The 15,056-nt window shown below is 63.5% G+C and overlaps 1 protein-coding gene across 2 annotated transcripts; it reads right to left on the bottom strand.

Annotated features, from left to right (window-relative positions):
• Positions 1-375: 375 nt before the first annotated feature.
• RNF126 (ring finger protein 126) lies at positions 376-14,901 on the bottom strand. 2 transcript variants are annotated; one of them, XM_032178467.2, is made up of 9 exons: positions 14,733-14,901; positions 4,849-4,907; positions 4,258-4,321; positions 3,665-3,909; positions 2,466-2,528; positions 2,274-2,343; positions 1,439-1,532; positions 931-1,046; positions 376-842 (listed from the first exon to the last, which is right to left on the bottom strand). In XM_032178467.2, exons 1-9 carry the CDS (start codon positions 14,805-14,807, stop codon positions 693-695), a joined length of 936 nt encoding a protein of 311 aa, XP_032034358.1. In that variant the 5' UTR covers positions 14,808-14,901; the 3' UTR covers positions 376-692. The 2 variants fall into 2 exon arrangements, with proteins under 2 accessions (XP_032034358.1, XP_032034360.1); XM_032178469.2 differs by having other exon boundaries at positions 3,746-3,909.
• Positions 14,902-15,056: the final 155 nt, after the last annotated feature.

The raw sequence follows: 15,056 nt of genomic DNA, 5'->3' as shown, positions 1-15,056 counted from the left end.
GCGCCAGGCCCTGCAGGAGGCAGAGACCCCTGGAGACAGGACCAGACTCTGCAGAGCCCGGCCAGCCTCCCAGCCTGGCCCATTCCTGACGCACGGGCGCAGAAGGAAAGCCACAGCACCGGCTTCTCTTTGTAAGTAGTGTATTTTAAATAGCTTTCAAGATACACATATTTTTTCCTTTAAAAAAGTCTGTTGGAGCAGTTTTCTTCTTGAATTTTGCTGGTCATCCTCACAGTCCCAAGCCCCCGAACTCCGGGTCGTGGAGGCGGCCGAGGGGGAGGCTGGGGGCCCACGCGGCCTGTCCTGGCGGCGCTGGCAGCGCTGGTGGAGCAGCTGTGCCCCGTCTTTTGCCACAAATCATGCATGGCCGCCATGTGAGCTAAAACGTCCATTTATTTCAAAGCAGTAATAATTTAAAATTATAAAAATCTTTCCACCGCTGAACGTTTAGAGGGTGAGGTTAGACAGAGGACGGGGAGGCTGCAGACGCCCCAGAGGGGACCATGTGGCCCACGCCTTCCCGAGCCAGGGGGCCGGTGGGCCGGGCCTGGGTCCTGCCCTGGAACAGGCGGGACCTGCAGCGCTGACCAGCCAAGCGTGGCGCCGCCGGGGCACCCAGTCTGTGGGTGCCATGTGGCGCTGGCTGAGGGTGGGTGGGAAAGGCCCGTGCTTTCCCGACGGCCGACGCGGGCTCAAGAGTTGCTTGTGGCATTCTCGTTGCTGGGCGAGCTGGAGGAGGAGGAGGACGACGAGGAGGAGAAGCTCACCCCAGTGAGGCCTGGGGGGTTCGTGGCCGTGTTCTGTCCCGTGAGGCTTTTTCGGCAGACGGGGCAGCTGTCGTGCTTTGCGGGGACAGAGGCAGGGATGGGAGAAGGGGCAGGTTAGAGGCGGGAGGGCCGCAGTCGGGGGGCGGGTGGGCAGGGCACTCACCTGCTCCAGCCAGGGCACGATGCAGCCGTCGTGGAACAGGTGGTTGCAGGGCAGCTGCCGCACACGCTCACCCAGCGCGTAGTCGTCCTTGCACACAGGGCACTCAAGCCCGGAGCCTGCAGGAGTGTGCGGCTGTGGTCACAGTGGGCGTGGGGGGCCTGCCGAGCCTTCAAGGGCAGGCTACTCCACAGCCTCAGCCGGAGGCCGCCCGAGCCCAGCGAGGGGAGAAAAGCCGTGTGTGTGCCCCCCGGGCCGCCAGAGGGGACCTGGAGAGAAACCTCTCCTCCCAGCCCACCTTCAAGAAAACGCTCGAGGCCGGGCGTGGGGGCTTACGCCTGTCATCCCAGCACTCTGGGAGGCCGAGGCGGGAGGATCACCTAAGGTCAGGAGCTCGAGACCTGCCTGGCCAACGCGGTGAAACCCTGTCTCCACCGAAAATACAAGTATGAGCCGGGTGTGGCGGCGGGCGCCTGTAACCCCCGCTGCTCGGGAGGCTGGGCTCTCATACCTACGTGTTCCTCAGTGACGGGGACGGTGGGGAGGGCCTGGATTTTCTCTTTATCTGCCGGTGGGGGGCCCGTGTTTTCAAACTGATTGAGGAGCTGAAAGACAAGAGGCGAGAGTGCCGGGAGCTCCTCGGGGGCCCGGCCCGGGGCTCTGAAACGCGAGGCTGCAGGACCTGCAAAAGCACCGAGGCCGCGTCTGTCCTGGGCCCCTTGGATCCCGCCCCAGGTCAGAGGTCACTGCGGACCCCACGCGGCCCCCCCGCTCCTGGGTCCCCTGATGGCGGAATGGGGCGGGGGGCTGAGCTCCTGGGTCCCCTGACGGCGGAATCGGGGGGGGGGGGGGGCGGAGCTCCTGGGTCCCCTGAGGGGGGGGGGGGGGGGGGGGGCTGAGCTCCTGCATCCCCTGACGGCAGAATGGGGGGGCCGCGCTCTGGCTCGTGGGCCACTGTGAGGGTCGGGTCCTGCCAGTGACAAAATGCTCCAAGGGAGGCTCAGCAGGGCTGAGACGGGCGGCGCTTGGAAGCAGGTCAGGGCGCGACCTTTGGGAAGAGGGACCACGTGGCCTCCTGCATATGTGACTGTGTGGCTGCGGGCGAGTCCTCTGCACGGTTTTGCTACAACGTTCCGCGTGAACACGGAGAACCCTCTAGGTTGCCAAGACTCAGAAATGGCAGGAGGAAGGCCGGAGCTGCCCCCTGTGCCCGCCAGAGCACGGAGGCTGTGCTCACATCCCCTTCACCTTTGTGGGGCTTCGTGGGTCTGGGCAGTGAGGCAGCTCCCGGGATGGGCAGCCCAGCCCTCCCCCAGCAGGCACTCTGGGCCGTGGCCACACTGTACCTGTGTGATGATGGCGTCCAGGCCGTTGGCCCCCCAGGCGTAGTCCATAGGATTTGAGTGCAGGACTCCCCTGGAGGTGGAAGGTGGGGTTCAAATGGCTGACAGGCAGCTGGGGCAGGTGCATCTACCCTCCCACTCACCAGGGGCCCAGGCTGGGGATGGGGACAGGCACAGGAACCCCCTCCCACTCACCAGGGACCCAGGCTGGGGATGGTGGCGGGCGTGATGATGCCGTTGACGAGCTGCTGGATGATCCTGGAAAAGCGAGGGCCAGTCATGGGGTGAAGCCGCCCCACGCACAGGAGAGGCGCCAGGCCTGCCAGTTCCGTGGTGGGCACCAAGGGCAGGGCCAGCATCAGCTTCTAGAATAGCTTCTATTTATTTATTTTACTATGAGCCAGGGTCTCACTCTGATGCCCAGGCAGGAGAGCAGCAGCTTGATCTTGGCTCACTGCAGCCCCAACCTCTGGGCTTCAGCGATCCTCCCGCCTCAGCCTCCCAAGTAGCTGGGACCACAGGAGAGGTCCACCACTCCTGGCTATGTTTTTTTTTTTTTTTTTTTTTTTTGAGACAGAGTTTCACTCTTGTCACCCAGGCTGGAGTGCAATGGCACGACCTCGGCTCACTGCAACCTCTGCCTCCTGGGTTCAAGCGATTCTCCTGCCCCCGCCTCCTGAGTAGCTGGGATTACAGGCGCCCGCCACGCCCGGCTAATTTTTGTATTCTTAGTAGAGATGGAGTTTCATCATATTGGTCAGGCTGGTCTCAAACTCCTGACCTCAGTGATCTGCCCGCCTCGGCCTCCCAAAGTGCTGGGATTACAGGTGTGAGCCACCTCGCCCAGCCTCAGCTACTTTTTAAAAATTAGAGACGGGGCCTCCCTGCGTTGCTCAGGCTGGTCTTAAACTCCTGTCCTCAAGCGATCCTCCCTCCTCGACCTCCCAGAGCACTGGGAATACAGCACTGAGCCACCGTGCCTGGCAAAATTAGCCACTTTTAAAGATGACATTTCCAGCAGGTGAGACACACAACCATAGAAGGATCAACCGCCAGGAGTGGAGCCCAGCGACGGCTCCCCCAGGCTCTGGTCCGGGCCCAAGGCCACGACAGCGTTTGACGACACGCATGTGGTCAGCAGTCTCCAGAGCATGTGGGCCTGGCAGGCGCACTGTGCCCCGCTCTGTGGTCAACCCACTCCCTGAACCGGCACACTTCTGTCTCCGAAGAGCCGTGTGGGGAGTCGCAGGGGGCTGGAGCGCCTGGCCGGGCAGCCTCTCCAGAGAGGCTACAGATGATGCCACGTTTCCGTGGAACCCGTGCTGGATTCTAAGCGCCAGAACTTTCGACCTCACGGCGTGGGGCCCTCGCGGCCACCCCCGGGGCCCCCTCACCCTTCCAGCGTGGGGACGCCTTCGTGCCGGCCGGTGGCCCGCCGCGTGGTGAGGCGGGCGCGGGGCTGCCGGGCGCCGTACCGGTGCCGGGACGGATGGTCTCTCTCCCGCCGGCTCTCAGGGTCCCTGCCGTCGTCAGCCTGCGCCCCAGGAGGGAACGTGGGGATCTCGAAGCTGTCATCGAAGATGCCGAAAGCAAACTGTCCGTAGCCCTGCGGCAGCGTGAACAGGTGCTGGTCCACGTGCTGGGGAGAGGAGGGGGGCGTGACCTCGGGGGCTCAGGCCCGTGCAGTCTGCTGGGGGCACTAGGGCACAAAGACAAAGGAGAAAGCAAGACGGGCCCTGCTGGGTGCCGGGTGGGAGGGAGACGCAGACAGGGAGGCAGGAATTGGGCAGAGCCCACCCCGCTGGTGTGAGACGCCTTGACAAAAGTTTCACTTTCCTCCGAGTAACCATCGGCCCCAACCAAGCAGCGTGGAAATTTCCCCGCCGTGTGGCAGGGAGAGCCCAGGGCGGCAAGGTGGGGGCAGGCTGGTGCTCGGAGCCCCGAGCAAGGCCAACACGATCAGGAAGCACGAGGGGTGGCGACTCACCTCCAACGGTGGCCGGCTCTGCTCCGTGGGAGCTGTGGAGGGGGCAGAACCATTTTCTGTGCTCCTGGGGAGAGAGTGCGCATCAGCAGCGCCAGCTACCCCTGCCCCCATGCGCCAGGCGCTCCCTCCCCTCAAAAGCCCGTGTTGGGACAGCGGGAATTGTCCTTGGCACTGCTTCCCACCCGCCACCGCCCCAGCATTTGGCACCATAACCCGCTGCTTCTTCCTTCGCCAGTAAACCATGGGTTTCTCTGCAAACCGGTGCAGACCCCAACAACCTCCTAAGTGTGAGGATGTGGGTGGGGGCCCCATGGCCCCTTCCCCGGAGGGCCTGGGTCACCAGATCAGCCGCCGAGGCTGAGGGAGGTGAGCAGCTGCACAGGTTGCCGGCACTCCCCTCTGGCCCCGGCCCCGCCATGACGGAAGGGAATGGCACGCGGCTGTCCGCACAGAGGGAAGTGCTCCCAGAGCCACGGACGCCAGGGCCTGCCCGCCACACACTCGGGGGGCGGACGCCAACACAGCCCACACCCCGACAACAGCTGAGGCTCGGCTGGCTCTCCCAGCCTCTTCAACAGGGGGCTGCATTACCTGGTCTCTTCCGGAAGCTCCTCGATAAAACCAGACTCGCATCGTGGACAGATATAATCCTGCAGGAGAGAACAGGAGGCCGGGTCACGGTGACGCCCGGCATCACCTGCAAAACCCCCTCAAGGGTGAGGACCCAGCGGTCTCTGGCTGGCCAGGCACACGCAGGCCAGGGCGGCCGCCAACCCATGGGTCCTGGAGGGCGGCCGAGGGCACCTGGCCTCTGCCAGCCACTTGCTGACCCTTCGGTGGCTCCCAGCGATCTGAGCCCCTCCGACCTGCCCCACCGTGATGGGCGTCACCAGCGTCATCAGTGCCTTGGCTGAGCCCGACCTGGCCCCACCGTGACGGGCGTCACCAGTGCCTGGGCACCTCCTCACACAGGGGCACTCGGAGGCGCCCCGATACCTCACAGTGGCATTTCCAGAACACTCTGGCAGCCCCGCACACAGCCCGTTCCCCTGGCTCGGGGAAGGCCACATCCACACTGGCCACGCCCCTGCAAGACCCCATCCCTAGGTCCCCCTGGAGCCAAGGACAACGCAAAGCCAACACGGTGATGTCCCAGGAGACGTGAGGACCCTGCCCGGGCACAGCCGTGTGTGAGTCCCAAAACCATGTTCACGGTTCCCCAGCACCAGCCTCAAGCCACAGCCATGCCGAGCAGGATGGGCGCCACCCCCTGCAGACCTCACACTGTAAGGGGATCCCCAGGGCTGAAGGGCTGCTGGAGGCACTGGCTCACGGGGCGGACCCCTCACGGATGGCTGGGCCCCTGGTGATGGCGGAGCGTGCCGAGCATTCGTGGGGCCTGGGCTGGAACGCGCGTGGTGCCTCCCGGCCTCACCGGGGGCCGGGCAGATGCTGACACACGCTTCCCGCACAGCCTGCAGAACTGGAAACTGGAAGCCAAATCAACCACTCTCTATGAACGACCCAGTCTCAAGCGCTCCATCGCAGCAACGTGAAAATGGCCTCACGACGGCACGTGTCACCACGCCAGGGGCTCACACGGGGGTCCCAAGACCACCCCCAGGTAACAAGGACAAAAACAGAGAGACGAGGCTCCCACGGTGCACGGGTACTGCTGTGAGGGGAGCCAAGGCGGACCCAGGCTCTGGGGATGCAGGTTGCACCGGGGCCGTTCAGTCTCCGCAGGGGCAGGGGCTGGGGCCTCTCCAGCAAGCAAGATCCCGGCCTCACCCGCTGACTCGGGAGAAATGGGGGTCTGGCGGGCAGTGCCCAAGGGGAGGGCCGACAGCTGGGCCCCCGCCCACACCACGCCGTGCCTGCCTCACCTGCTCCTGCCACTGAAGCACTGGGTGGGAAGGGACTAAGGCCAGGGTGAGCAAACGATGCCAGATGCACACGAACCCACCGTGAGGGGAGAGTGAAGAGGCACCATCTACAGCATAGAAAAAGTACGGCCCGGCTCCTGGCGAGGCCGGGAGGCACCACACGCGTTTCGGCCCACGCCCCACGAATGCTCGGCATGCTTCACCATCACTGGGGGTGCGGCGGCTCAGGCCTGTAATCCTGGCACTTTGGGAGGCCGAGGTGGGCGGATCACCTAAGATCAGGAGTTGGAGACCAGCCTGACCAACGTGACGAAACCCCGTCTCTACTAAAAATACAAAAATTAGCCAGGTGTGGTGGCAGGCGCCTGTAATCCCAGCTACTTGGGAGGCTGAGGCAGGAGAATTGCTTGAGCCTGGGAGGCAGAGGTTGCAGTGAGCTGAGATTGTACCATTGCACTCCAGCCTGGGCAACAGAGGGAGACTCCGCATCAAAAAAAAAAAAAAAATGCTGGCCGGGCATGGTGTCTCACACCTGTAATCCTGGCACTTTGGGAGGCCGAGGCAGGCAAATCACCTGAGGCGAGGAGTTCGAGACCAGCCTGACCAACATGGTGAAATCCCGTCTCTACTAAAAAAAATACAAAAAATTAGTTGGGCATGGTGGCGGGCGCCTGTAGTCCCAGCTACTTGGGCAGCTGAGGCAGGAGAATGGTGTGAGCCCGGGAGGTGGAGCTTGCAGTGAGCCGAGATTGCACCACCGCACTCCAGCCTGGGTGACAGAGCGAGAAAAAAAAAAGAAGAAGAAAAAAAAAAAAGGAAGAAAGAAGAAGAAAAAGAAGAAGACAGCCCAGGCCAGGTGCAGCAGCTCGCACCTGTGATCCCTGCACACTGAGAGGCCGAGGCGGGCAGATCATTTGAGGTCAGGAGCTTGAGACCAGCCTGGCCAACATGGCCAAACCCCATTTCTACAAAAAACAAATTAGCTGGGTGTGCTGGGGCGGGTCTGTAGCTCCAGCTACTGGGGAGGGGGAGGCAGGCAGGAGCGGGAGGCAGGAGGCAGAATGGCTTGAGTCCAGGAGGTCGAGACCGCAGTGAGCTGTGGTCCCACCACTGCACTAGCCTGGGTGACAGAGCCAGACCCTGCCTCTAAAAAAAGAAAAAGAGAAACAGGCAACCCAACTAAAAATGGGGAAAGTTGGGAGGCTGAGGCAGGAGAATGGTGTGAACCCGGGAGGTGGAGCTTGCAGTGAGCCGAGATCACGCCACTGCACTCTAGCCTGGGCGACAGAGCGAGACTCCGTCTCAAAAAAAAAAAAAAAAATTGGGCAAAGGACCTGTACAGGACATGCCTCCAAAAACACGTGCTGGGGAAACACAGCCGGCCAGCCCCAGCGAGATGCCACCTCCCAGGGCCGGCCAGGACGAGATGCGAGAGCCCGTCCAGGCCTGCGGGGAGCCCAGAAGTCCCCCAGATGGAACTACCCCACGGCCCACGAGCCAGAACTTTCACTCCAGGCGCAGACCCCAGAGAAACGAAGACACCTGCCCACCAGGCATTCACATCGCCAGAACTGGCAGGTGAGGGTTCACAGCAGCACAGTTCATCATCGTCGCCGGCAGGTACAAACAGCTCCAGCGTCCACCCGCACCTCAGGGCACGACTCAACCATGGAGAGGGGTGAGGCCCAGACCAGGCCACGGCGGGGGGCAGGGGGGACGCATCTTGAGGACATCACGTCCAGTGACAGACGCCAGACACAGAAGGCCACGCGGCATGTGACCCCACGTCTATGAAGTGTCCAGGACAGGCTCTGGAATTAGACTGTGGCGGTGGTTGCACAACTTTATGAATATACTACAAACGTTTCACCAGGTAGATCGTATGGTATGTGAAAATACTGAGATAAAGCTATTAAATGGGCCAGGCACCTGTGGTCCCAGCTGCTAGGGAGGCTGAGGTGCCAGGATCGCTTGAACCCGGGAGGTGGAGGCTGCAGTGAGCCAAGATTGCAGCAACAGAGTGAGGCAGCATCAAAAAAAAAAAAAAAAAAAAGAGAGAGAGAGAAAAAGAAAAAAAAAAAAAAAAAAAAAAAAAAAGAAAAAAAAATGAAAAAAACGGCCGAAGTGGGCAGATCACTTGAGGTGAGGAGTTCGAGACCACCCTGGCCAACATAGTGAAACACCATCTCTACTAAAAATACAGTAATTAGCTGGGCACGGTGGTGGGTGCCTGTAATCCCAGCTACTCAGGAGCTGAGGCATGAGAATCGCTTAAACCCGGCAGGCGGAGGTTGCAGTGAGCCGAGATCGCACCACTGCACTCCAGCCTGGGCCACAGAGTGAGACCCTGTCAGAAAAAGAAAAAGAAAAAGGGAAAGGGGAAGGGGAAGCAGCCAACGACCACCACCATGGCCCCGAGCTTAGCGTGGGAGCAGGACGGCTCTGCCAGTGGCCGTGGGTTCTTGGGGTGTGTTTAGGGTGTCGGGACTGGGGCGCCCCATGTAAACAGGCTGAGACTTCACAGTCGAATCTGAACCCCTGGTTTCTGCTGGTGTCAGGTCTATCGGGGCTCCTCTGGGCTCAGGGGTTGCCGCCGTCCGCCCGCCAGCTGACCGGGAGCCCGGGGCCGCTCCGTCGCCTGGGTGGGTCTCCGGGAATGGAGGGGCAGCCCAGGGCTCAGGCTCTCCCTGCATGGTGACTCCCCAGGCTAGCACCACCCAGTCGACCTGGAATGGCTGCATTGGCCCCCACTGAGGGCGGGACGTAAGTCTGCTGTGCAGCCACCCCGACCACCATCTCTCCTGCTGGGCACATCCACAAGGTCAGGCGGCCCCAGAAGGGCCTGAGGGAGAAGCTGTCTCCCTCTGAGGACCCTGGCTTGCCAGCCCCAGCCCCGAATCTCTCCTGGACAAGCACGGGGCCCTGCACACGCCCACATGGCCTGGCACAGCGCTCGGCCACTCTGGTCCCCATGTGCCGAGCTCAGCCCCTCTGTGCATCACTGGCTTTCTGTCGGGCTCCCGGGTTCCCGTCTCAGTCCAGGGCACAACGCATGCTCCTGCCACCCGCACTGCCAGCTCCCGACAGCCGGACCTGGCCACATACACACTCATCTGCCCCAGCCCTGGCCTCCTCTTGGCCCCCCGCTGTCCTGCCTGCAGCGGCCGTGGGGCCTGGTGCCACAGCACCGTCCAGAACCCTCTCCCTGCAGCACCCACTCCGGCGTCGCGGCTTGTGCACGTCGGCCCTGCTGCTGGAACGCCCACCCCAGGTGGTTCAAAGGTCACCTCTCTGCTCCAAGCCTCTGCCCTGTCACGGAGGACGGCCTGGACACTCACTCATATCTGAAATCCGGCCGCCATCAAGGACGCCAAGGGCTGAGACCCAACTCCTGGGTGTTGTCAGGGCTCTGGGCTGTCCCTCAGGCCCCCGGCCAGCCCCTCCAGGGCCATGGAAGGCCGGAACCGAGGCTCTGGTCACGAAGGCAAGTGACAGGTGGATCCCGGATATCCAGGGGGGAGGCTGAGCCTCTGCTGGCAGACAGTGGGAGGGGCTGGACCTGGGGGTCTCCAGCCGCCCTCCTCCTCCACGGGCACAGCCGAGAGACCGCTTGGTCTCCTATTAAATCGGGGCAGCCACAGGTAGAAACACCTGGGCAAGGGGGCCTGGTGGAGGAGCTGCCCCACCTTCTCCGGGGGCGGCACGCACTGGGGGCCCCCACAGAGGCCCCATTGGAGCCTCTGGCCCTAGCAGAGGATGGTGAATCCGTTCACCTCTCCCTCAGAGGACAGGTGCAGGAGGTAAGATCACCCGGCATCATCACCATAGCAACAGCTGGCCAGGCAGCCAGGGTGGGAGGGAGCCTGCCAGTGCCGGGCTCCACCCATGCACCCCTTGGAGCGCGATGGCCTCATCCCGGGGTGGGACCTGGCAGGGCAGCAGGGGCCCCTTCATCCACGGGGACTGCACGGGGCGCATGTCCTGAGGGCCCAGGGCCAGGCGCATGGAGGGGAGTAGGCTGGAGACCTGCAGGCCCCAGATGACTGACTTCCTGGTGACAGTGACTCAGCCCCTGTGGGTGGCAGGGCCCTCGGGGAGCTGTGCACATCAGGAGACCCCAGGGAGGGTCATGGCGCAGCCCTTGGCCTCGGTAGGAGCCCCCGTGCTGGCTACTGTTTTCCTAAAGGATGCCCAAAGCTTCCTGGCTGATCGGCAGTGTGTGGGCCCCGCAGCCCCAGCGGCAAGGGCACGTGCGGCGCCTGCACCCCTTTCTTCCCTCCCTCAGCAGCTGCCACCACATCGCACATTCACACCGTCTGTCCCTGGGCCCCACGCACCACGCACTCCCAGGACAAGCTGGATGGACGAGGCGTGAGCGAAGCTGCTGCCTCAGCCCAGGCTGGGGCCCCGCCTCACATCCCAGGGCGTGCCTCGGCCCGGGCCCCGAACTCTGCCTTCTCTTTCCCAGGTGGCTTCAGGCACCGCCACTAGGGACCGGAACCCCACATGTGCCCATCTGTGCCAGTGCCAGGGGTACTACAGCTCGCCCGAGGCTCAGAGGAAGGTCCTCATGGTGGCAGAGTTCTAAGTAGGAGGAAATTCAGCACTGTCATCTGCCCGGGGCAGACCCCTGCACCAGCCGGCCCGACAGGGCAGCCGACACCCACAGGTTCCCTGGGTATTGCTGGTGCCCGATCACAACGCCAGGCTCCATGCTCACAGGGTGCTGCAGGGAGCCCGTTCCAGAGAACCCAGCTGTGCAGAGCCACTCCAGGGTGCTGGCCAGACGCTTGAGAGGCAGGGGCAGGCTGTCACTGTCACAGTATCTGGCACAACCGCAGACACACAGAGCAAGCAGCGGCCAGAGACAGACGCCACACAGCCTGGGAAGACTCAGGCCATCTTCTGAAGATTTGGCCAGGGCTGCTCAGGAGGCCTGGGAGGGCCAGGCCACTGCAGGGACGAGGAGAAGACAGGGTGGGCTGGGGGGCAGCTGGGGAGACTTCCTGCCCGGCCCCATCGGTGACACCGGCAGCAGCAGCCCTCACTTCCTGGTGGCTCCCTGCCCACGCCGGCTCTTCCCCGCCACGATGGGCAGCAGGGCCCGGCACCCCCACTGTCCTCTCACTACCACTAAGGGACACTGCGAAGGTTGCAGGCGCTCAGGGGTGGGGGGTTGGCAGGCAGAGCTGGGACCACCCTAGGAACCACCCAGAGACGGGGAGCTCAGGGGCAAGGACGGCACCCAGGGTACCTCTCTGCACCCGCCTGGTTCCCGGGGGCTCAGTGCCCTCAGCAGGTCCCTGCCCACTGGGTGCTGTTGCCCACACCCTACAGTCACAGCACCACAGTCAGTGCCTCCTCAGCAGGGTCGAGTCTGGGTCTGTGCAGCCACCTGCGGCCTGAGCTCCAGCTGGCCTGTCTGGTTCCTGCGGCCACACGCCCCACTCTGGCTGACGCTTCCTTTGCTGCTTAGACACCCAGACACCCTCATCATCGCCTTTTTTTTTTTTTTTTTTGGAGTCTTGCTCTGTTGCCCAGGCTGGAGTGCAGTGGCACGATCTCGGCTCACTGCAACCTCTGCCTTCCAGGTTCAAGTAGCTGGGACTACAGGCGCTTGCCACCATGCCCGGCCACTTTTTTGTATTTTTAGTAAGGACGGGGTTTCACCATGTTGCCAAGGCTGGTCTCGAACTCCTGACCTCAGGTGATCCATCCACCTCAGCCTCCCAAAGCGCTAGGACCACAGGCGTGAGCTGCTGTGCCCGGCCTCGTCACAGCCTTTCATGGTGGCAACTGCCGCCCCTGTGCCATCGCCTGAGCCCCCGACTGCGAGTGTGGCTCCCTGCTCAGGACACCCTCATGAGTCACCAGGAGAGCAGCCAGGTGCCGGCCACTCTGCACACACGTGCCCACCGGATGCAACGGGGAGCAAATCGCATCACCAAACCCACTTGGCAGGTGAGGAGACTGAGGCCAAGGCTGCCAGCGGAGAATGGCCCAGCCGCGAGGGGCCTCAGCCTGATCCCAGAGCCCAGGATGGCAACAGAGGCCTGGAACGGCCCAGCTGCCTGGGAGAAGCCCTCGTGGGCAGGCACACAGCCCACGGCAGCCAGTCCCCCTTGCGTCAGAGGCAGGCAGGAGCTTCCCGACAGCCAGCCCAGGTGTCTCAGCAGCAGCAGCAGCGCCGCCCCTGACTCAGCCGCCGGGCAAGCTCCCCAGCGGCAGACGCTCCGTTTCGAGGGTGCTGGTTGTGGCTGGGGACTTTCCCCATTACCAGATTCGGAGCAGCCATCCCTCCCCAGAACGAATGCCACGTGTGCCCATTTCCCAGCATAGAAAATTCGTTTTTGAGACGGCGTCTTGCTCGTCACCCAGGCTGGAATGCAGTGGCACCATCACGGCTCACCACAGTCTCCACCTCCCAGGCTCAAGCGCTCCTCCCACCACCTCAGCTCCCACCACCTCAGCCCCTGCCAGTAGCTGGGACTCCAGGCACGCAACACACCCCACTAATTTGTTTACTCTTCTGTAGAGACAGGGTCCTGCCATGTACAGAGAAGTTCTGACACTGCCACGCTGTCTACGGGCACCTTGTTGTGTCCTGCTCCAAAGGCACAAGCAGGTGCCCTTGGGATCACCTGCGGGGTGGACACAGGCAGTCCCCCCGCAGCCCTCCCTGCAGTTATTTGCTCTTAAGGAATTTACCAACGTCCGTGATTACATATTTGTCAATCGCTGTTCATGCTGGCTCCCTGGCCAGCCTGTAAATTCTGTGAGGGCAAAGACCACAGCAACCTGTCACCACTGAGTTCCTGTGACTACAGGAAGGCCCTCCCCAGGCCCAGTGACAGTCGGAGGAGGTCAGGGCCCTCCTTGTCCAAGGCCACGGGGCGAGGAGGTGGCTCCCCCACACCAGGATCCAGTCCTGTGCGGGCTCTAGGAGCAGCTAAGTGCACAGCCAGGTCAGGGCAGTGTCGGCCCCCCACAGCCACCACTCCAGGCTTCCCAGGCCTGTCCCAGGGCTCAAGCGGCTGCGAGGGGCTGCCCTGCAACTCACCCAGGCAGGCAGGCTGTCAGGCAACCAGCCTCTCCTGCCACGGCCAGTGGGGACAGGAAGCGGGAAGAGGCAGGAGCGAGACCCCCGGGGACAGAGGAGCAAGGCAAGGCTCAGTCTCAGCTCCCCAACCTTCGCCCCACACCCGAGATTTCACTTTGTTCCTCCTGCTGGGGAGGGGAAGCCCTGTGGCTTCAGCAGAGAGGAAACCACACCTCTCTCTCTCCACTCCTAGGCCTGGCCCCGCTCTCCCGCCATGCCCCAACTCTAGCACTCGCGCCTCCTCTGTGACCCAGAGACAGGCGGCTTCTCCTGACTCCCTCCAGCCCCTTCCTGGGTCTCTGCTCCCAGGGAACTGCACTGCTTCTGGGGGGCTTGGGCTCCTCTTATGGGTCAAAGCATAGCAACAGCCGGGCGGCTGCGCACAGAGAACACAGTAAATCCTCAATGCCTGCAGCCTCTTCTCCTGGGCACAGGGTGGGGAGTCCAGACCCCTCCACCTCCTGCAGCTGCTCTCCTCAAGCTGGCCAAGCGGCTCCCGACTGAGCCGGCTCTGCCACTTTCCTGCTGAGCCACCATGGGCCTCAGTTTCCTATAAAGCAGGGGTGGCTCGACTAAATCACCACTTTGCACGTCAGCCTGGGGAAGGGAAACACGGGTTAAAAATGCAGACCATCGCCGGGCACGGTGGCTCACACCTGTAATCCCAGCGCTTTGGAAGGCTGAGGCAGGAGAATCGCTTGAGCCCAGGAGTTCAAGACGAGCCTGGGCAACACAAGGAGACCCTGTTCCTAAAAATAATGTTAGAAATGCAGACTGCTGAGCCCATTCCACACCTACAGACTCCGAAACCCCGGAAAAGGGGCCTGCAAATAGCACCTTCAACGAGCGCTGCTCCCACCTCCCCCAAGGTGACATCAGGTCCGCGTGGGAAACACTGCCCTAAACGGGCAGGAAGTAGCATTCGGCACGCCCAGGCCCAGGGTCCCCTTGGGTGAGGGGTGGCTGTAAACACCTCGAGGAGGGGTGGGCTGCGCAGCCAAGCCCCGGGAGGGAAAGAACGTAGGCTCCGGTCACGATGCCCCGCCGGCGGGCCGCGGTCGGACCCTGGGACAGTGCCTGGAGCCTTCCGGGTCCGGGCCTGCCTCCAAGGCGGCGGCCAGGGCTCCACGAGGCGAGCCTGCAGCGAGGCGCTGGCGCCCCCGACCACGCGCTCGGCGGGGGTCCCCTGGCGTTATTCTCGGGGTCCGAGCCCCGCCAGGCCCAGCCCCTGCCCCGCGCCGCGCCACCGGGCAATACCCTCTCTCTGCTCGCCGGGCCTCAGTTTCCCGCATGTGCAGGACGGGGTTCGCGCCCGCACCGCCCGGGCTCCCCGCGGATTCAGCCTTGGCCGGTGCTGCCCCGAGCCTCAGTTTCCCCGTCGTGGTCAGCTCGCGCAAGGGGCGGGCGCAAGCGACCCCCACCCCGGCCCCGGCCTTGCCTCAGGCCTGCGGCACAGACCCTGCCGCCCGCCGTCCCGGCCCGGGCCTCACCGGCAGGCGCGGGACGATCTCCACGGAGCAGCAGTGGCAGAAGTACCGTCCGGGATGCGGCGACGCCTCGGCCATGGCCGCCGCCGCCTACTCAGCGCCACCCGCCCCCCGCGCGGCACCAGCCGCCGGCCGTTTGCTACTCCCTCGCCGGCCGACGCGCCCGCGCACGCTCACGCACGGCACGCACGGCACGCGGGGCGGAGAGGGGGCGCGGGAGCGGCGTAAGCTGCGCACTCGGCGGGCAGCGGCCCGGGCGACGGTGGCCGCTGAGAGACAAACTAGGTCCGGTCGTTGGGCGGGGCTCCAAGGGGGCGGGGCTTTACG

Source organism: Hylobates moloch, unplaced genomic scaffold (assembly GCF_009828535.3).
Source record: "Hylobates moloch isolate HMO894 unplaced genomic scaffold, HMol_V3 SCAFFOLD_15, whole genome shotgun sequence".
NCBI lineage: Eukaryota > Metazoa > Chordata > Mammalia > Primates > Hylobatidae > Hylobates > Hylobates moloch.
This window is presented reverse-complemented; position numbering and strand designations above follow the sequence as displayed.

What these genes read in the sequence shown, in the direction of transcription:
- RNF126 (XM_032178467.2), bottom strand. Translation starts at nt 14,807, where the DNA reads ATGGCCGAGGCGTCGCCGCATCCCGGACGGTACTTCTGCCACTGCTGC. An exon ending in GGCGTCCCCACGCTGGAAGG is followed by an intron (nt 2,529 to 3,664) that starts GTGAGGGGGCCC and finishes TCGCTTTTCCAG; the next exon opens with GATCATCCAGCAGCTCGTCA. An exon ending in TGGACGCCATCATCACACAG is followed by an intron (nt 1,533 to 2,273) that starts GTACAGTGTGGC and finishes CTTGTCTTTCAG; the next exon opens with CTCCTCAATCAGTTTGAAAA.